The 21,259-nt window shown below is 39.1% G+C and overlaps 1 protein-coding gene across 1 annotated transcript in view; it reads left to right on the top strand.

Annotated features, from left to right (window-relative positions):
* Positions 1–21,259, top strand: part of CSTPP1 (centriolar satellite-associated tubulin polyglutamylase complex regulator 1) — a 59,590-nt gene that overhangs the window by 26,624 nt on the left and 11,707 nt on the right. The window contains exon 4 of the mRNA XM_062495079.1: positions 19,642–19,726. Within this exon, the coding sequence (XP_062351063.1) occupies positions 19,642–19,726 (85 nt within the window). The remainder of the gene's footprint in view (positions 1–19,641; positions 19,727–21,259) is intronic.

The raw sequence follows: 21,259 nt of genomic DNA, 5'->3' as shown, positions 1-21,259 counted from the left end.
GAGCATTTCTCCTGACCACCTTCTTTACCCATCTTTGTAGAAATTATTTCCCTGGGTGGAGCTCTCTGCATTCTTTGCTTCTCCACACAGTGTTTCACATATGAAACTCTAAAATACATGTGAGCCAGCTATGCTCACGAAGTTTTTCCATGTTACTACTCACTCCTGTTAAATTTTTAGTTTCCTCAGTTTGTATATGGCTCACAAATGTTATACTCAATTCTTTTTATCTTCTAGGCCATTAGTTGAAAAATCCCTATAAAATGTAGAACTGAGGAGATATTCTTGGGGATCCCAACTGATTCCTCATCCTTATTTTGAGATGTGACTGTTAATGTAGTTAGTTATTGTTTTGAGTAATTCAAAATTTTTAATCACAGCATTGTTTGTATGAAGTGTAGTATCTCAGAAAACCTAACTGGTTTTTGATTCTGTTTTACACTTAGACTTGTGTTCCCCTTTGAAAAGATTGCTTAATTCACCAAGAAACTTTTTTCATGTTTCATAGCTATCAGTAATTTACTGAAGAAATGCAACATTTCATATTGAATATTTTATTTGGAAGGGCTATCAAAGTGGCCACAGTACAGATGCCCAGGTTATCTCAACTGGTGGCAGTACTTTAAGTGTTATTTTGACCCCATCCTTACTCTCATCACTATACTGTGTGCTCTTGTTGCGTAGACACTTCACTCAGAGTAAGCCCCAGTCTTAGAATTTCTAAGTGCTGAAGTGACTTCAGCTTTTTTCTAGTCCTGTAAAATTTCCCAGGTGTTTCAGGCTTTGAAAATCACTTCTCAGTAGTGCTGAGAGCTTGTCAGCCAACCCTCTTCAAAATTCTCACAGAAATTAAGAACATCTGCTTTTAATTTTAATTTTAATATGTTAAGTACCACTCCACTCCTGACATCCTCTCAAATTATCATTGAAATGGAAAATGTTTTAGATTCTGCAGAAGAAGAAGGATGGTATGTATCAGATTAAATGCAGCACATGCTTTTTCTGAACACTACTTTATTTTTTGCCCATGTAGTAAAATGTCAAGAGGACTATCATTACTACAGTTTTCTCCTGATGTGCATATCATTATCTTTGTCTTTTTCCCCTGATTTTTTTCCAGCTTCATTTTGTTTCTCTTCCCAGTTTTCTGCAAATTCCTGGCTTCTCAGTATTATTTTCTCCTGTCAGATGTTTTGGTTTATTTTCCTACGTTGTGTTATTTATTTTTATACCGCTTAGGAATCTATGAAAGATATTTATGCTAAGATTGTCAGTCTTCCACTTGAAATATATTAGAAAGATAGTTAAAATATTGTCACTCTTTGGCAGAGAGCCACTATCTCTCCCACTATCTGAATTTTGTCTTGGGTAGGCTGTGCACCTTTTGGAAAGGAATATATCACAGAATATGCTGAGTTGGAAGGGACTCATAAGGATTGTTGAGTCCAAATCCTGGCCCTGCACAGGATCAGCCACAGAAGTCACACCGTGTGTCCAAGTACCTCTAGAACTCTTGTCAGGCTGATACTGTGACCAGTTCCCTGGGAACCTGTTCCAATGCCCAACCACCCTCTCGGTGAAGAACCTTTTCCTAACATCCAATCTAAACCTCCCCTGACACAAATTCAAGCCATTGGCAAGGATCCTGTCTCTGGTCAGCACAGAGAAGAGATCAGTGCCTGCCCCTCCTCTTCCCCTCACAAAGAAATGTGTAAGGGTAAATTATAATAAAAATAAATTATAATCATTTTAATACAATTATATTATAATACAAATAAATTATAATACAAAAATGTGTCAATAAAGATGTTTGGCAGCACTGTGACAATGAAATTTTTATGAAGTATGAAGCAATGATAAATACTATAGAGAAACTAGGAGAAAAATCTATAATAGCATAATGCTTCAAAATAGTGTTTACATAATGGAGAAAACATTGATATAGTTTATACAGACTTGAGGTAGTTTTCTGCACATTCCTGGTTTTACCATTTTTTGACATTTACAATGTTGTATTACTGTCATGTTTTTAAATGGCTTTTCCTTAAGCTTTTTTTGAGATAAACAAGGCCTTACATTACTAAAATAATTGATGAATACCTGCAGCCTTCTTACTCCATGTACTGCCATGCATTCCACGTACTGAACAAACTCCATAGCAGGTGGTTCTTCTTTGTTCATTTTATAACTTGTGCATAAAGTTAAGTAGCAGCTTGCTGTTCTTTGCATGACTTCCAAAACATCTGAAGGAGTAAACATGGAAAAATTTCAGTTTCAGATACAGGAATTTGTAACATAAGATGAAAAATTCAGTGCTTAGGCAATGCCCCGAATTTTCTAAAAGGGTTATTTTCCAGAACTGGATTTATTTCTGCTCATCCTTATTTTATTCTATTGAGTGGATAGATTTTTTAAACTGTGAAGATCCAAAAGCAGGTTTTTCAGTTTACTCAAGTTGGAGTGGTTTGCTGTAATGATATTTGCCATTTATAAAGCTGAATAATGAGTCTTCTAAATGATAGAAGCTGACAGCAAAGGCAAAATAAGTCTTATGTTGGCATGTCAGTTCAACTGTGGGTGGATTTTCAGAATTTTGAACTCTTTAGCTATTAATAATCCACTCTCTGCAGAGAAATCTAATCTGGTAATTTAAAAATTAATTATCACACTTTCAACCACCTGATAGTCATGAGTAACTCTTGAAAAAAACCCACCCAAACCAACAAACTCCAAAACTTCAAAAGGGTATATACTCCCATTACTAGGAAAGAAAATTGACTTGTCTGGAATACCTTAAGGCAAACATGGCACTTTTGAAGGAGATGCACCTTTCCAAGTCAAATACATAAATGCATAAGAGGGGGTGGAACTAGCTGCACTAATGACTTTTTTGCCCAGAGCAAGGGATGTTCCAGTGTTGTTTAATAAAATGCAGTCTCTGATGCTACAAAATAGAGGCTCATACACCACTGCTGAGTGCTGAAGTGACTGGTTAAAAATTCATTTGTCCTTAATTAAGATGACCTTAAATTTCTTCACACGGTGGCTACTGGAGGATATAATTGGAGGCACCTGACACTTATTCACTAACTTTAGTTCAAGATTTTACTCTTGTAAGAGATTCTTCAGTAGATAAATTCACAAATGATTTATCCCCTTAATGCTCTAGCTTTAATAACCATAAGCTATTTCCTTAATGATTTAGAATTGTGTGATGCAGGAGATAGTTAAGCTTACTCTCCAGGAGATTAATTTCCTGCTTTTGCACTGGCATTGACTTCTCTTTTTTAACAGGAATATTATGGATTTCAATCACGTTTTCTAATTTTAGGTACTATAATTTATGAAACTTGTCTGTCACTCTCTCTTGTGTGCTTTGGAGGAAGGGACAATTTGTGGATTGCATTATGAGGAAGTTGATGCATTGCTTTCAGAGTTTGCCTGGGAGTCCTGTGGCCAGCTGTGCTGCAAGGTGGCTTGCAAGGAAACTGCTTCTGCCCAAGAAAGACAACTGAGCATGGTGGCCAGATAAGGACTGTTAGGTTGGCAGTGGTGAGAGAAAGAGTAGTTCTTGCCTTCCACTCCACTCCTGATTTTCTTCCCTTTTCTTGTGAGGGTGGGTGCAGTTGGTTGTGTAGTGAAGACATCACAGAACTGATCCTAACAAAAAATAACCTGTAAAAAAGAAATATCTTTTCAGTTTCATTAGTTCTTGTCCTGTTTGTAATGAGGCAATATAGGCAGCTGTGCTGGAATAATGGAAAGGATGGGAATGAAATGTAAGGGAGAATAAGACTGCCCTTTGCAGGAGAAGACCCCATATAAAATCCATGTTTGTATTACAGCTTTGTCTGATGGTGTTATAAAGGGCCTGGTAGGCCAGACCTGCCGTTAACACCACTTCTCTTCTTCAGAAAACAATTTATATATAACTTCAGATCTCTTGTTTACAGTTGTAGCATAAACGATCAACAGCTTGTTGAATTTGTCTTGTCTGACTTTAACTGCATGTGGAAGAGTGGGATCCAAAGCACAAAGATGATTTGTTTATTGGCTCACACAACATTTTACTGAAAACATCCTGGTTGCAGGTATTTCAAGTGTTTTCCTGAAGTTTCCATTTGAAAAGTATTATGGATGCTTAACTGACAGATACTAAATCCTCTATGGTATAGCTCCTGGCATTTCTTCAGTTTATTGTTCTTCTGTTCATCCCAAAATTGTCAGAATGTTTTTTCTGTTTTTTCCAAAAGCCCGCTGGTGCTACAGCCAATGAAGTAGCTTTATTCTTTTTCTAACTCTCTGATGTACGTTATAATTTGCTATACATACAGAAAAGAGTTTGAACAAAACTATGCATGTTTTAATCAGACCATAGATGTAATGAAGTTGCTTTGACAAGCAACTTTAATATATCTCTGCCCTTCTCAAACTGTGAAAAAGGCTCTAGGGGAACCAAGAATGTTTGCCAAAACTGCTTAGCCAAATGCCTAAGCGTATCCTCCAACCGCACTCATAGTTCTTGAACACAGCAGACTCGGCCTGAGTCAGACTGACAGTGTTTCTAGAATAATTCTCTTTCAGATGTTAAAATTAGTGGATGGATATTGAAAGCACCTCTGCTGACTGCAAGTACATTAGAATAACAGAGCAAAACACACCACTGCAGACAGTCAGGAGACTAACATTAATCAAGGTGTTCACCTGTATTTTGTATTGAAGCTTCCCAAAACAAACAAAACCACTGAAAACATTATTCAGGCTACTACCAGTGGTTCCTTAGTCTTGACAGTACCTACTCAATTCAGAGCTGGTTAGCCTGAGGTTTCTTTCTCTTTACTAAGTAGTGCTATCTCTAGCACTCATCTTCTGAGCATATCCACTTATATTAAAGTGCCTTTGTGTGGCAATACTTGAAAGCCCTCCTTCAGAATTTGTTGTGCCCTGTGTTTTAACTGAGCAGTTTATATTAAACCATTTCTGCTTCCCTTGCCTATTCTCTTCTCCCCCTCTTCTCTACCCTTCTTTTTCCTGAGTAACTGTAGGGTGAGAAAAGAAGCAGTTTTGCATTGCAATACACTTAATGTAGCCAAGAGGTTTGTTCATTGCTGCTTTGTACTTTCCGGCAAATGAGAAAATTTAGATTAATAGGTTGTTTATTCTTTTGCATGTTCCTCAAATCAAAGGCATTGGATTGCATTATTAAAGCAGTTTTGTGTGGCAGGCTTGGAACTGTCCTCACTGAGCTGTACATGAAGAAAAACGATTGCTTTTCATCCCTCACTCATTATGCAGATTGGCACAGGAACACTGTTAAATGTGGTATCATGTACTATCACTTAAAGACCGTCCTTCTGTACAGCTAATGTTGGGCTCCAATTTCACAGGGTGATCTGTCTTGGAAAAGACAAGGAAAACCCTAGAAATAGAAACATGTATGTCCTTAAATTTTAAAAATTTAAATACTAACCAGTTTAATAAGCAGTGGTTTTGTTCAGAGCACTAGTGACTGTCTGCTTTGCTGTGCTTTTAGATCTCTTCATTGAAAATTTGGTTCATTTGTTTCTCATCCATTCAGTTAGCAATAAAGCTTAATTTGGGCTTTCAGCAATAAACTACCCAGCCAAATTAATTAAAAAAATGTTCAGCATTTTGAGACCAGACTCATAACAGAAGGATCTAGCTAGTGTTGGGTAGCTGACTTAAATGCATGACTCTGTCCTACGGATGATCTGTACTGGACAGGCAGTAGTGTATCTCTGGGTCTATGAATACATCAGGTACTCTAATTCCTTTTTCATTCTGTGACAGCAGAGTCTCTCCTGACCCAACACCCTCTGCTTTCAAGGTAAAAAGTCTAGGGGACATAATTTAAGAGTAGAGGAGATGATTGTGCCTGTCTTAGACCACTATGTTCTTCACCTGTATTCCTAGGCAGGGGAGAAAATGTGACTGGATCCCAAACATCCTATCTGCAGCTGTGTGTTTAATCTGTGACAAATATGACAGTCACTGAGGTGAACATCATCACGTTTTTGAGAAAATCATAAATACTTTTTATCTTTCTGCTTAAACATTCTGGATCCTATTTTGCCTGCTTAAATTTACTCCTTAATTCATTTTTTTCCTTATAGCTTTTGGACATTTTTGAGTCAGATATGGCTGTTTGGTGATATATCATTGTCGTTAATCTTGTGTTGGTGACCCGTAGTATTCACACTTAGAAATACTAAAATACTGAAAAGAATATATTATATTATCTAGTTAAAACTCTTTTGTCCCTATTCCTATTTTGCATATGAAGGCACATTACTGCAGCAATAAATTTGCTCCTGCATCTCCACATATTCCTGCTGTACAAGACACTTCTAGTGGTTGTATGGATTTCTCTTTTGTTTCCTAATAGGTATAATAGAAAGTATCTTCAGTGCTTCCTTTTAACATTTAGAATATTTAACATTTTTACTCAGACACTGAAATTAGAATCTAATCTGTCTAGCTCTGAAAGCTTTCAAATCCACACTGTATTCATGGAAAAACTTTAGAGTGATACAGTTAAAAAGAAAAGGAAATCAGAAGAAAAGCTAATTAAATTTCCAAATAATTCACTGATTTGTTATTTCAAACCTTAACTGCAAAGCAGGTAATGATAATCTTCCTTTTGCTGTGGCAGTGGCCGCAGAACTGTGTGTCCTTCATTCAGCAAAAGTCTTTTCTGGTCGCAGCTGTGTATACAAAGTGTATGCAAGTGAAAATGAGATGTACACATAAAAGCTCTCAGTCTGTTTCCCTTTGTAGCACTCATCTGTTTGTTCTTTACCAGAAAACATCCTCCTAAAAGGAAAGAAGAAAAGTAAATAGTGAGAAGATCTGTTTTTTCCCCTGATAAACATGTCATGCAAAGTGACTTTCCAAACGTATCTCATTTAGTGGAGATAATTTAGAAACCTTGAACTTCATTATTGTTTGCTGCCCCCAACTATGAATCCTAAAGGCCCCTATTCTTCCTGTTTCCAATTCCAAGATCAGTTAAGTCTTGTTTTGGCACATGGACCCACGTTCTCCAGTCCAAAGACTCACTTTCTGTATTTTTCTAGTAACTGAGGAGCTGTCTCTTCCATTTGTCTGCTGAACGTCTCTGAGGATTCTTAGAGATGGGGAATTTTTTGCTTTCCTTTTGGATCTCATATGTGTTATAATTTCATTTAATCTTGAATCTCTTAAGAGCTAGCACTACTAGTTTTGGAGCCCTTAGTAGTGCATGTAGGTGGGGACTTGGCACAGCAAAGCCTGAAACAGATCCAGACAGAAGATAACTCATGTGAAAGACAACTGAAAGGATGGATGCTACCTTTAAGCATGGTATGAAAGTGAGAGGAGTATGAATTAATACATTCATATGGCATCCCCTTTTTCCCATCCACTTCACATAAAGTACTACTAAAATATAGCTACATCTGATGCAGTGAATTGAGATAGAGTTCTTTTGCCAGAAACACCAGGAAGCAATTTTTTTTTCCCATCAGGGCAATATTAAGAAATATTTCTAATTGCAGGGAGAAAATAGGACTTCAGCTTTCAAGCTTTGCTTTGAAAGATGCAGCACATTTTCTTTGAGTCAAGAACACATGCTGAAATACATTACATTTAAGTACTTCTTACAGCTATATTGCTGTACGAATTGCACCATCTGATTTTCAGACTTGCTCCATAAGTTTTAACATTAAATGGGAAAAAAGGGCAAATGTTGCAGGAAATAAAAGGAACATGTGTGTTCTAATTCTTCAATGGCTGGAGATGCTTAAAGAGCAGCTTTCATCACACTCCTCCTCTGAGGGTTTACCATACTTGCATTTCCATGATGGTTTTTTTTTGCTGAACAGTCAGGATATTGTTGCATGGGAGATGAAAAAATGTGAGTGAAACCACAAAGAGTACTGTTAGAGCAATGTAGCTGAGGCCTCAGCTGCTAGTAGAGGTTAATACAGTATTACTCACTGTGGATGACCCATCTTACTCTCTGTAGCTATTAATGAATTAGTCAGCAGTAACTGTGGGTTTTAGTATTCCTGCCATCTTCTGTTCCAACTAAGGACAGTCCATATCTTTTAGAGATGGTGTTTTGTTTCTCTTTTTTTTTTTTTGTTGTCTTCTCAGTAGCCTGCATAACAGCAGCAATCCATCCAGGATTCTACAGAAAACTGATCATGCTTCCTTTAGGAGAAGTCACTTGCATATCATAACTAGTAAAAATCACTTGCTCATTATGCTAAGTTATCATCCCACAACTAGTCAGTTAAGTGATATTCCTTTTTATTATAGCTCCTGCTATAAAGATCCTTACAAAGATCTTGAAGAGCCTGACTTCATTATGAGGCTGAAAAAGATTACAGAACTGAATTCTGTTTTCACTTTCAACAAGCTGGGGTTACAGTATGGATTCCCAGTGGATGGTCTTTTATTCCCCTCTAGAAAGCACTGTGCAACAAGAAAGTGTCCTTTTTCTGCAACAACTTGCTCTTTTGTCTAGTTTCTTACAATTCTCTGATTATCATAATATATGCATAGCATCAGTGTTAGGGCAAAATGCTAGAATATTTAGGACATTTGCCTGAACTTCCTTCCAACAAAATATTCTTAACTTGTGGTTCATGGTAGATGGTCCGTGGAAGTTTATTTAGCTGCTAAATAGGTGTCATTTAAGTTAAACTTTGACAGAGACACATGATGTCCATAAAAAACTTTCAGGATTAATGGAAAAGTTTAGAACTTTCTTAAAGAAACAATAAATAAAAGGCTTTGTTTAATTTTTTAGAAGCTAATATCTATGTTAAATTCTTATTAAATATGTATTTCTCTGTGTGAAATACAGAGAAAACTAACATTCTTTCTCTTTCTTTTCAATCTTTAAAAAAAATATTTTTTGACACATAGCTCAGTAGAGTATTGTAAGAGTTAAAATCAAGGGACATTACAGAACCTTAGCCAAAAGCATACCCTTAAAAGGGGCAGTTGGATGCCTTGTTGTTTCAGGTTTCTCTTAGTGCATTCATTCTGTTCTGTATTCAGACCAGTTCTGTAGTGGTGGTCATTTACAATCATTAATCTAGCTCATTGATATTGTAATGGGCTCAAAGCATTCTCTGTGAAGCTTACATGCTCCACTGCATTTCCTTCTAAATAACTAATGATGACTTCTTCAGTCTTGTCATTAACCAGATTACCTTTCTCCAGCCAGTTGTCTTATGGATTTGCTTTTGTTTGTTTGCTTTGTTTGAGCTTCATTCTCCTTTTAAGCTTTCTCACTCATAAAAGAGAGTCAATATTGGTGTGTTTAAGAACATTTTATGTGACTGAATGACACTGCCCAAGCATAGGTCCAGATACCATACTTATTTTTATGAACAGGGACTTTAACTGTTGACTCAGAGGCTCCTAAAAACAATGCCCTTTCTTTTCAGGCTAGTTTTTTAGTCATTATAATTTGTGAAATAAAATTGGAGAAAACTGGCCCACTGTCTGGGTACTTGAGATTATACTGCATAGCCTGTGTGTAAACCTCTAGTAAATATACTGTTCAGTGAAGTCAAAGAATGGCCAGACCTGCTGATGGCTTTCAGTTCTTGGGAGATGCATGTTGATGCCAGGTAGTCAAATAGATCCAGGTGAACACAAGTGCACAGAGAAAGATGCTCTAGATCCTTCAGTGCTTTGTGGATCACAACCAGCTTCTTGAGTTTCAACCACAGTTAGTTGACTGTTTTGTGTAATTGTCACTCTTGGTGGCACGTGGAATTCTCCATTCTTCACGTGTCTGAACTTGTTTCCTTCACAGCTGGGCTCGTGATGGATGTGTTTCAGAGAAGCAGTATCAGAGTGCCTGCTGTGATGACAGCTGTTGGTGAAGGTGCAGTCCACTGTTCAAAACTTTGCAGTGGATTAGTTAAGAGTTGATGTGGAGCAGGGTCAGGAAGAGGCACACAAAGCTATCCCTGATCATGTCATAAATTTTGCTGAAATGATTTGTCTGTCTTCCATTGGGTGCTTGTAGCAGCTGCACTGTTCTTGAATGCTTCTTCCAAAGTAGTCACTAAAAGAGGAAAGTCCAAAACATTCCTGTTTTATTTATTGTTCTGAGAAAATTGTTAACTGTTGCATCTCATGCTTTTACATGCCACCTTGTACCATGTGAACATGTATTTGAAAATACCTGATTCTACCAGAACTGATTGAATCAGGTATTTTCAGAGAAGAATTTGAACTTTTCACTGCTGTTTCCTGGAAAAGTTGTCTAGAAAGAAACTGGAAATCAAGGAAATCTTTGATCTTACATTACTACAGCAATCTGCAGCATTTCCACAGTTCACTGTGTGTCTTCCTTTTTGTTTTAGGTGAATGTCACAGCTTTCTTCTGGTCCCTGACCCTGTGTGCATGACACAGATGAGCTGTCTGCCAGCTAACTGTATTTCTTGGGGCTTCCAAAGCAGAAAGGAAATACCAAACACTAATTGAAGACTGGCCATATTGTCACTAGTCCTAGTACATATCTGAGGGAGGAGGGGTTGTAAGGTCCTGCATTGAATGAAATACAGCTGCATACCACCTGCCCATTTACTCTGCCCATCTCGTGATGTGTAGCCATGAATTCTTCAGTTGTTTTGAAGATCTTAAGCTTAATGACAACTTGTTTTCTTGAGCAGAGGCTGATCCACATCTTGTCTAAAGATTACTGCTGCTGTTTGAGAGCTTGGGGAAATGTTGATGGTCCTCTTCAGTGAAGTGTTGCCGGCATTCCTGTACTTCACTATTAAGAGTGCTGTGGGTCCTGTTTCAAGTGGTTGAGCAGTCTGCCCCCCAGATGGCCAGAACTTCAACAGGAATGTTTTCTCCTTATTGTTTACAAGACCATTTAGCTCTGGCATTGGATTGATTATTTTCTACATGAGTGACTGAAAACTTCTCAAAGTGAGGAAAAATCAACTTTTGAACAAGATGAAAGCAGGCTAAATCACCTATAGTTGGGGAGATCTGCTAGTTATGTTTTTAATAACATTATAGTGAAAGGAAAAAATAATTTCATAGTGGACATATGCAAAAAATGTCAAATGTTACAGCATTTCTGTTATAAATTACTTTCACTGTGAAGCAGTACCTTATTTCTAGTTTTCGAGTTTATCTGTCTTAAAAGCCATTTATCTGTCATGGATTGTTTTGGTCTGGGTTTGCTATGCCTCTGAAACATGATGAGTAGTCACACATTCTCATACTGTAGTCCACAAAATTAGGCCTGTGTCCTTTAGAGAAAGCTAAATGTCCTTAGAGATGATGCTCAATGAGTTGAGCATATCTTTAGGATTATATATGCTTTGGAATATGCATGGATTTATCTTTGTAAATGTTAAAGAATGTTGCATGGAGAAAATTGGGTGTCCATTTAAGTCACCATCTGGTTCCTGTAGTCAGCTATGTACTGGAAAATTTAAACCAGACTCTTTTGTTTGTCATTTTCTATCTTCTTTTTCTGCTTCTGGAAATACTGCCAGAAGTTGTGGCTGCTTCTCCTTTCTTATTGTTTGCTATTCTTGCACTTTAGGAACTCTGAATTCTTTAAGCCCAAACGACATTCAAAGTCCCATTTTAGACTTAAAACAAGAAAATAAAGAGTTAACATGGTCTTTAGTGTTGCATTAGGTATAGTGTTTAGGTTCCTGGAGGGAAAAGATGAAACTTTAGTCATGTTTCAGATTTTCAGTGGATTAAGGAATATCACACTGCATCAGTTAAACTCTTCCAATATTGGAATGTTTTCTTTCAACCATGAGAGCTGAAATCTTTCTCTATGTTCCTAATGAAAGTTTGAATTTTTCAGTTTGTGGAAATGCCATGTTAGCCACATAAGCATGCCAAATGATAGCCTTGGACTGTACCTTTGGCACAGCTCATGGTGCCCTGAGTATCATTCACTCAAAGCTGAAGTAATGCTGCCACATGAAACACTTCATACTGAAGGGTAATTATGGGGCATTTTTAAGAGACTAGAGGATGATTAACATTTGTATAAACAGAAAGAATATGGATTCTGGGGATAGAATTGGAGCAGTTCTGTATAAATTAATTTTCTGTTTTGTTAATCTGGCAAGTGGTTTATGGATAAAAAGGTTCAAGATAAAAGTGCAGGGAAACAATCAAATTATCTAGAAGATTTAACTATTTTAAAAACTTTTAGCTTGCTCGAAGTAGGGTGCTACAAGCTTTGTCCATAATGGACCCACTTCTCAGTTCATATGAACAGTCCTGGCTACCTCCAGAACAAATTACTTCATTCTTCATATCAGCTGCAGCTGAATCTTTTCCTTCTTACCCAAGTACTTCAAAACTAGCTTTCTGCTCAATCACAATGCTAATCCTCTCTTCTTGCTTTCTCTTGCAGCACTCCCTCAACAAACCTTTTTAGGTCAGTCTGCTTAGCTGTTTGCTATATTTGTCCTGAGTTGGACATAGGTTGTTCCAGGCAAATCTCACTAAATCTCTTTCACTCCTTGGTTTTTTTCTACATCATAAACTGGCTCTTTTTACCTATTGTCAGCAGGAGTCATCTAAGTCTGCTGCTTGCAGCCATGCTCCTTTTGTAAAGTGCAAAACATCTTGTTTGTGAAAACTGCTTACCTGCAGCAGCACCCTTCCCTTATGTCTGGCAGGATTTTGCTTGTATTCTCACAGATTAGGAGAGGCAATCCAGGGTGCAGCCAGTTGCTGAAGGTACCTATCTGAGGCAAACTATAGTAATTCTGTGCATTCTTCAGTTACCTGGTCTGCTTTTGCTGTCATTCATGTCATGTCAGACACAAAGGCTTCTGGGGTCCTTTCCTGAGGATGTCCTGGGATCCTGTCTGGGAAGATCAGTAGCAGTGGAAAGAGTAGGTTTGTGAGTAACCTGAATTCATCTGCCTGCTTGGATAGTAAGGATGCCAAAAGTTCTGTTTTAACTGTGTCTGATACTAGAGTGTTCACAAACCACCACAGCAGGCAGGGTGCAAGTACAGCAGGTAAAGCTGAACCTGCTTTTGATTAGGAAGATCACTAATCCTATGACATTGCCTTGCATACATCCTGGACTGTAAGGATTAAAACGTCTTAAGCAGGGGACTATTTAAGCCTAACAGTTTTTCTCTGTTGAGGAGGGGTGAGTCTGCTGTCCTTATCCAACTCCTTCCCTCTTCCCTGCACCTGGCTGTGCTCTTCCACAGCTTGCTTTGCATGAGCTTTCATCACATATTTCTGAGAGCCAGTGCAATTCACTAGCCCAGGGAAAAAGTTTAATTTTCTCAGCAAGAGGCCTGCCGAGTGCCAGAGCTGGTATAAGGGATGGTTCAGAACCATGTGGCCACTAGCAAGTGATGGGAAAGGAGAAAGAGGAGCGAGCCTGTTCCTTTCAGCGGGAGTAAAAGTTTAGGTTTGCTTAGGTGCACGTTGAACTTCATCATCAGGAAGATAGAGTTAATGCATCCAGTTGTTAAAATAAGAACATGCATGCTAATAATTTGTAAAATGTATAAAATACAAACATAATATATTCTAGTATATAATGAGATTGAGCCAGACCCTGGTACAAAGCAACAGTATTTACAGCTAATTATGCCCAAGACTCCATGTAAAGAACAGATTCTTATGTTGATCCATGATACAGATTTTACCATTATCCTCTTTAAACTATTCACTAGAAAATCTTCCTTTAAAAAATTGTTTTTTATCTAACTTGGCATCAATATTTGGCTTTTAGAGCATTTTCTTGTTGCTTAGAAGTAACAAATGGGTCCCTCTCCCTCTCCATTTTGTTCTGATTTTCCTATACTTTTTAGACTATGATTTAATGATTGTAGAAACTGTCTGTACACTTCAAAAGCAAAATAAATCCTGTTGTACATGTCTTACTTGAACATGCTCAGTCCTATCCTTGGATTAATTTCCATAGAATTCCTGGCTTTCTGATTGTTATTAGCACTAGATATATGGAGGAAATTAGGCCATAGCTATCCTGTGAACAAGGCATGTGCAGGTTTTACCCTACTAGCCAGATGATACTTGTGAAGTTGCAGTATTATCAATGCTCGTGTTTATGTTCATTTTTTTGTAAAATTGTAGTTCCTGTAGACAGCATGAGAATACGTAGACTTTTATTTTGGAGGGCCTTTGGTTTTTTTGTTGTTTTCTACAAGGTTGCAATCCTTCATGGATATAGAGAGAGTCCTAAATATGTGGTACTTACAACAGAAACACTAAAAAACAAAAGACCAGCAAAGACTCTTCCAACACTTAAAAAAAAAAAAAAATTAGGCTGTTCTCTGTTATATTTGCAGGAGACTGATTTACAGCTCTATGCCTTTATGACTCTTGAATGACTTCATGACTGTGGTAGAAAAACAACCTGTGGAAATTGTATGTCCTACCATAATTCAAAGGGGACAGCTACATTGCTCAGGGCTCCAGTCTGCTTGGATACTGGTTGTACAGAAAAAATTATAGGAATAGGGAACCTTAATATATTCAAGGCAATCCTTGTGTTTCTGGGAAGCTAATAATGTGACTTTTTGGGGCAGATTTCATACACCAGCTGCAGTAAATATTCTCCTACTGCTTTGGGCGTTTTTATAGCTGTCACAATGTTGTCACAATGCTGTAGATAGCTAATTCTTGTGCTGAAAGCAGCCTAGATACAGCAGCAATGACTGCAATTCAGGCTAAGTCCTAAATATTTATTGGCGTCCTGGGGTAGATTTTACAGCCTTCACTGAGCGCTTAGCTTCTATGTCTAGGCTGCTGTTACTATGAAAGATAACTGGTTTTAAGATAATTCAGGTGTGTCTACACTTCAGCACAACACTGACAGCAGCATTAACACATCATTTAGCATTCCTGGACTTTGCATCACTCCAGGTTGTGTGCCATCTGTTAGCCACATACAAACCAAAACCAACTTTAATATGTGCCTTAAAAGCCAGGGAAGTACAAAGCAGCTGCCTCCATGTTTCTCAAAGTAGGCCATTTTTATCCAGAAAATGGTACCTTTTAAGACTGCACCACATGGACAAAATTCTTTCTCCACTATAGCTCTGAAACATGAGAAACAGTCTGCCTCAGGCACTGGAAGACAATAAACTACTTAGAGGACAATCCAGTCTGTAGGAAAGGTTTAGGATTTTGCTAGTGGTATGGTCTCAGTAGCAGTACAAGCTAGGCAAGAATTTAAGTTTAGTAGAACAAAAATTATGCTGAATGGTCAAAATACTTCCTGTTAAGCTCCTTCTCAGTGAGCTGTTGTTTTAAAATTACTTTGGAATTAGTTATTAGTTCTTTTTTAGTAGAAGAGTGAAGTGTTAGTTCAGCTGTAAATCAACATGATTAACATAGAGACTGCAATCTCCATCCTTAAGCATATGGTTATGAGCAAATTTGTTCCACTGCAAGGGCATGCATGGTAGAGTGTGTACATCTCACTGCCCTGTGCTGTGGGGTCAGATTTGAACACTGCATGATTTGCTTCATTTGTTACAGGAACTTGAGATGCAGTAATTTGTGGCAGCAACCAAAGTAGCAGTTGTGGATTCCAGTTTTCACTCATTCTGACTGGTACCTTCCTTCTTTTCCTTCTTTCTTCATCATGCAGCATTGAACTCTATTTACTCAGCTGTGGCCTGGAGACAGGAAGGAGCAACGTGGTCGTGCACCAAAACTGCCCTTGTTTATTCCAAGCAGCCCTTGGCAGACAGTGTGGTACATGGGCAAATGTAATTTTCTGCATGGTCTTCACTGACCTTGCTGTAGGGGATAAGAAAACAGTGATCACAGCAAACTGAAGACACCTCCCAAGGTCTGTGGCAATCCCACTTCCTGTAGAAACGGTATCCAACTATAGTCTGAAAAATTGGTATGATTTGTTGGTCAGGCGCCTGGGGTGTCTATAGGCTGAGTTGTATTACAGCCTAAAAAAGTCTGCCTGTGTACTCCAGGGAGTAATTTGGTGCCATTTCCCCAGGCATTAGAAACAAAGGGTTTCTTTAGAGCAGAAACTTCTCTGCACCACTTCAACTTTTTGGGCAGTTTCTAGTCTAAATTGACCATTTGCCCAAAGGTTGAAACTGTGATGAATTCCACTTTTATTGACAACAAACTTCATTCTCTAATGTGCTGGTTTGGAGAAGATCTCTGCCACTCTTTCCTAAATTCTTTTTGAGCAGACTTCTGCTTTTTTTCTATATTGTTTTGTTGTTTTATGGTAGAGGAGTAAGGATGATGCTATGATTTGGTAAGACAGAGAAGAAAAAGACAGCATAAATTATTATAAGTTTTTGAACTATGTTATTTCTTCCAAGTGAGAGATCTCTATTTATGCCTCAAAACTAATGCTGTCTTAGGGCCCAGTTACCCAGTTACCTTCTTAAGCTGCTCTTGTGTATTAATCAGACAGGGACTGACAAAACAGTGCAACTTTCTTTGGAAACCTCATCCTTCAAAAAAAACAAACAACCTCAAACTCCTTCACCTTCAGGGAGAAAAGAGGACACTAAAAACCAACATTAATGAAAAGGGCCTTAGCTGATTAAAGCAGGCAGATTATCCTCCTAGAGCCTGTCTGTTCTGAATGCATGAAGGATGCTTTGTATACTGGTGGACACCACACTGTGAAAATCTAAAAGGGATCAAAGTAGAGGAACAGATATAACTGGGCTAAGTAGGGAAAGAGGTAGAGAGTAAGGTAAATAGATTTAACTTTAGATAAATGTAGTTATCTGTTAAGTAGATTGAATAAGATACAGTATGAAGAAAGGGTTATTATAATGGTCTGTTGACAAATGAAAGAAAAAATAATAACAAGCAAGAGGTATAAGGATGCATAAATAGGAATTTTAATTTAAGCAAATAAAAAATGGAAATTGAGTATTGCATAAAGCTTCCAATTGGTGCAATTCCTTCAGACCAATATCTAGACTTTTTAGCAAAGATCAGAAATTTATTGCCCAGCATTATTCAAAGCTAGATTTAGAAATCCTTTAAGAAAAAGAGGTCCATACTATCCTATTCACTTATGAGAAAGTGTTTGTTTCAACAAGAGCTTTTATATACCTACATTCTCTGTTTTCATGTAACCTGCTTCCTGTGCTGGGCCTGTGGATAATCACAGAATCACAGAATGGGTCACTGAACACAGTGGGTCATTTGGTCCAACCTTCCTGCTTAAGCAAGGTCATCCTAGAGCACATGACACAGGATTGCATCCAGATGGTTCTTGAGTATCTCCCGTGAGAGAGACTCCACAACCTTGTTGGACAACCTAGTCTGTGGTCACTCCCACAGTAAAGAAGTTCTTCCTCATATCCCTGTGGAAATTCCTGTGCATCTTTTTCCACCTGTCACTTCTTGTCTTGTTGCTTGGCACCATCAAAAAGAGCCTGGCTCCATCCTGTTGGCACTCTCCCTTCAGATACTGATAGACATTGATGAGGTCCCCTCTCAGTTGTCTCTTCTCAAGGTGAACAGGCCCAAGTTACTCAGCCTGTGCTTGCAAGAGAGATTCTTCAGACCCTTAAAAACCTTTGAAACCCTCCATTGGACCCACTTCAGAATCTCCATGTCTCTCTTGTCCCAAGGATCCCAGAACTGGACACAGTGCTCCTGATGTGGTCCTACAAGGGCTGAGGGGCAGGATCACCTCCCTGGACCTGTTGGCAATGCTCTTCCTAGTGCATCCCAGGACACCACTGGCCTTCTTGGCCACAAGAGCACTGCTGGCTCAGGGACAGCTTAATGTCCATCAGGACCACCAGGTCATTCTCCACAGAGTTGCTCTCCAGCAGGTCAGCCCCTAGCCTGTGCTGGTGCATGGGGTTGTTCTTTCCCAGGTGCAGGACACTACACTTGCCTTTGTTAAATTTCAGTTGGTTCCTCTCTTCCCATCTCTTCAACCTGTTGAGGTCTTTCTGAATGGTAGCTCAGGTAGCCAAGAAGGCCAATGGCATCCTGGCCTGTATCAGCAACAGTGTGGCCAGCAGGACCAGGGCAGTGCTTGTCTCCCTGTACTTATCAGTGGTGAGGCCACACCTTGAACCCTGTGCCCAGTTTTGGGCCCCTCACTGCAAGAAAGACATTGAGGTGCTGGAGCACATCCAGAGAAGGACAACAGTGTTGGTGAAGGCTCTGGAGCACAAGTCTTGGGAGAAATAGCTGAGGGAGCTGGGGTTATTTAGCCTGGAGAAAAGGAGGCTCAGGGCAAACCTTACTGATCTCTACATTTACCTGAAAATAGGTTGTAGAGAGATGGAGGTCAGTCTCTCCTCCGAAGTAACAATATTAGAGAAAGTGGCCTTCAGTTGCACCAGGGGAAGTTTAGATTGGGTATTAGGAAAAATTTCTTCACTGAAAGTGTGGTCAAGCATTGCAATACCCCCCCACTCTCCACCCCCGCATCCCAGGGAAGTGATGGAATCACCTTCCTTGGAAGTGTTAAAAAAAATGCAGATGTGATGCTTAGGGATGTGGTTCAATGGTTGACTTGGCAGTGTTGGTTATGGTTGAACCTTAATGATTCTGTGATTCTAAGTTGTGTCTGTCATCTGAAACAAGGTTAGTTATTTGGATGAGAGCCTAATGAAGACTAATGTGTTTGTGGCAAAAGAACTTATGCTCTGTACCTCAGTCCTGCTGCCAGTGCCCTTGAGATCCCCTCCCTGACTACTGCTTGGCTCTACTTCCATCTCTGGCTCTTTTTTCCATACTTTGCATTCTTCTGTATATAGAAGTACTGCAAAATTGCTGCTGTTCAGCTAGTCTTCTTCTGAACTCCAGTCCACAGCCTTTTGGACTGTGAACATACAATCATGTAGGGCTTTTTGACATCAGGATCTTTCCATTCCCTTGGGATCCTAAAAGCTTCCCTAAGAGTCACCTCTTTTAGACTCCTTGTGCTGACCCACAGAGTTCCTTCTTGACCAGTCTTTCACAAAGCTGCTCTCTAAAACATGAATCATCTGATTGGTTTTCTTGTGTTTTTTGGATCTTGTTCTGTGCTTCCTATAATACAGTGACCAGATTTGTACACATTATTCCAAAAGAGACCATCCAGCTGCCTTACTGAATGCCAAAGTAATAACGTCTGTGGTTTATACTCTGTAGCCTTCCATACACAACCCAAAAACCTTGTTTGCCTTTGTTACTGCTGCCAGATGTTCTGTGGATGATTTTCAAGTGTATTGTGGGGAATGTCACCATGCCAGTGAATTTCAGCAAATTTAAGCAACTTTGAAATTATTCATTTTTCCACATGGTTATATTCAAGTCAAACCAAACTGTGTTCTCACTTGAAACTGCCCTGTTTTGGTTACCCTTTTTTCACACTGAATCACTACCTGTTAACCAGTTTCTCTGCAGGAGCCTGTTTCAATAGGATTTCCCTTCATCAGGCCTCTTTCAGATGGTGCTGGAAACTCCATCTGAAGAGCCCAGCTCTGAAAGTTATATTGTCTTTAATACTCAGACTGCTTAGATTTGGAGTAAAGGGAATGTGAGGCTTTTTTCCTAGAGAGGAAGCAAGGGGAGGGAACATGCTATAAAAGAGTTACAATAGTCTCACCTCTCTTTTCCTGCAGATTTGCTGACAGCACAGGAATACCACTGCCTGCTGCAGTTGCTCTGCCCTGACTTCCCAATGGAACTCACTCAGAAAGCAGCAAGGTGGGTCCTCATTCTCTCTTTAAAGGCAAGTCCTACATGCTTGGACTTAGGAACTAGATCTGTGGGTAAAGGTATGAACAGGGACCTTCAGCTTTAAAGTTTTGGGGAAAAGAGACACCATCTTTTGAGGTTAAGAATAGGGCGTTTCTCTAGCAATGTGAAAAAGTGTATATTTGAGATACACTAAGATTGAAATATCAATGCAGAATGCTGCTGTTGGCTCTATGTTCAGATGAGTTGCAGATAAAAGAATGTTAGCCAATGTGTTTTTAACTGACATGATTTTTAAACTCTGTTTCAAATAATGTTTACCATTCTAAAATGTGTCCCTCCTTGCCCCAGCTTCTATGGTTGATCACATTTAAACACACCAACCTCTGAAGGATTGCCAGTGTTTTAAAGTATGTTTGGTAAGAACATGGCAGCTAATCTGTTTAAAAATTTATTTTAATCTAGACAAGGCAAAAAGCAGATAGTTGGCTCAGGGCATTGATAATATGATATGGAATATTTTACTGATTGTGCTTGCTGATTCCAGTACAGCCCAGGCAGCTGATTATTAACTATCTGATATTGAAAATGTAATAAGGTACACACATCTGTTCAGTTGCTTGTCCCCCAATGCCAACTAAGAAAGCACACTAGCCCTGTAGCAGAGATGAATCCGCTGCTTCCTTTCACGGAGGTACACAAGCACCAGTCCTGTGTGCTGGTGTATATTTCATAGGGCTCCAGCTGAACTGAGCAGGAATTCGTGATGGTGCATGCAAGGAAGGAGACTTCAGCATAGCTACACATGTTGTGATGTTTGTGTCAAGGAATTTAGTCCACAAGGCTGCTGTAAACTAGAGGCCCCATTCAGGGGCCTGCTGCACTGTTGTGCATGTGTCATAGAGACAGACAAGCTGGCTTTGGGAGCAGGTGGTGGCGAGATATGAGATCTCTGTCAGCGGCACCCAGGCTCAGGTGGGGGTGACCTCACTCCTACTTTTGGCTGGCTAGAGATTTACTGGCACACTGCTAGCTCTGTAACAAGCTAATCTATTTGAACAATTTAAATAAAACTTGTCATATTTCTAAACCATTTTTCTCTTTGCTTATAACTGTTGTTCACTCTCTTGTCCTTTTTCTGATCTACTTCCCATTGTCCTCCTTGGTCTCTGCTTGTTAGAAGGGTGAGCTCTGCAGACTTTCTTACAGCACCAGTTGACCTAGTCTTTGCAAAACACAAGTGTCACTTGCAAACTTTGAGAGACATTGTTCCTTCTTCAGTCTGCACACCCCCAATGGTTTTGTTGTTAATTTTCTTGGGAAAGGAATTAAATAAAGTAGCAGTGGGAGTAGCCACAACATTCAGTGATTCAGCCAGGACCTGCATTGATCATTGGTGCTGCTGGGAAGAGAGCAGTCATAGCTGTAGGCTTAGTACTGCATGACTGAGATGGCCTCATAGCACAGTGCAGTCCACTCATGCAGGAGCTGTTGCTACGCTCTGATAACAAACAATAAGATCAGGATATGTCAGAACATAAT

Source organism: Cinclus cinclus, chromosome 6 (assembly GCF_963662255.1).
Source record: "Cinclus cinclus chromosome 6, bCinCin1.1, whole genome shotgun sequence".
Lineage (NCBI taxonomy): Eukaryota > Metazoa > Chordata > Aves > Passeriformes > Cinclidae > Cinclus > Cinclus cinclus.
The sequence above is the reverse complement of the archived record's forward strand: the minus strand, read 5'-3'. Positions and strand labels throughout refer to the sequence as shown.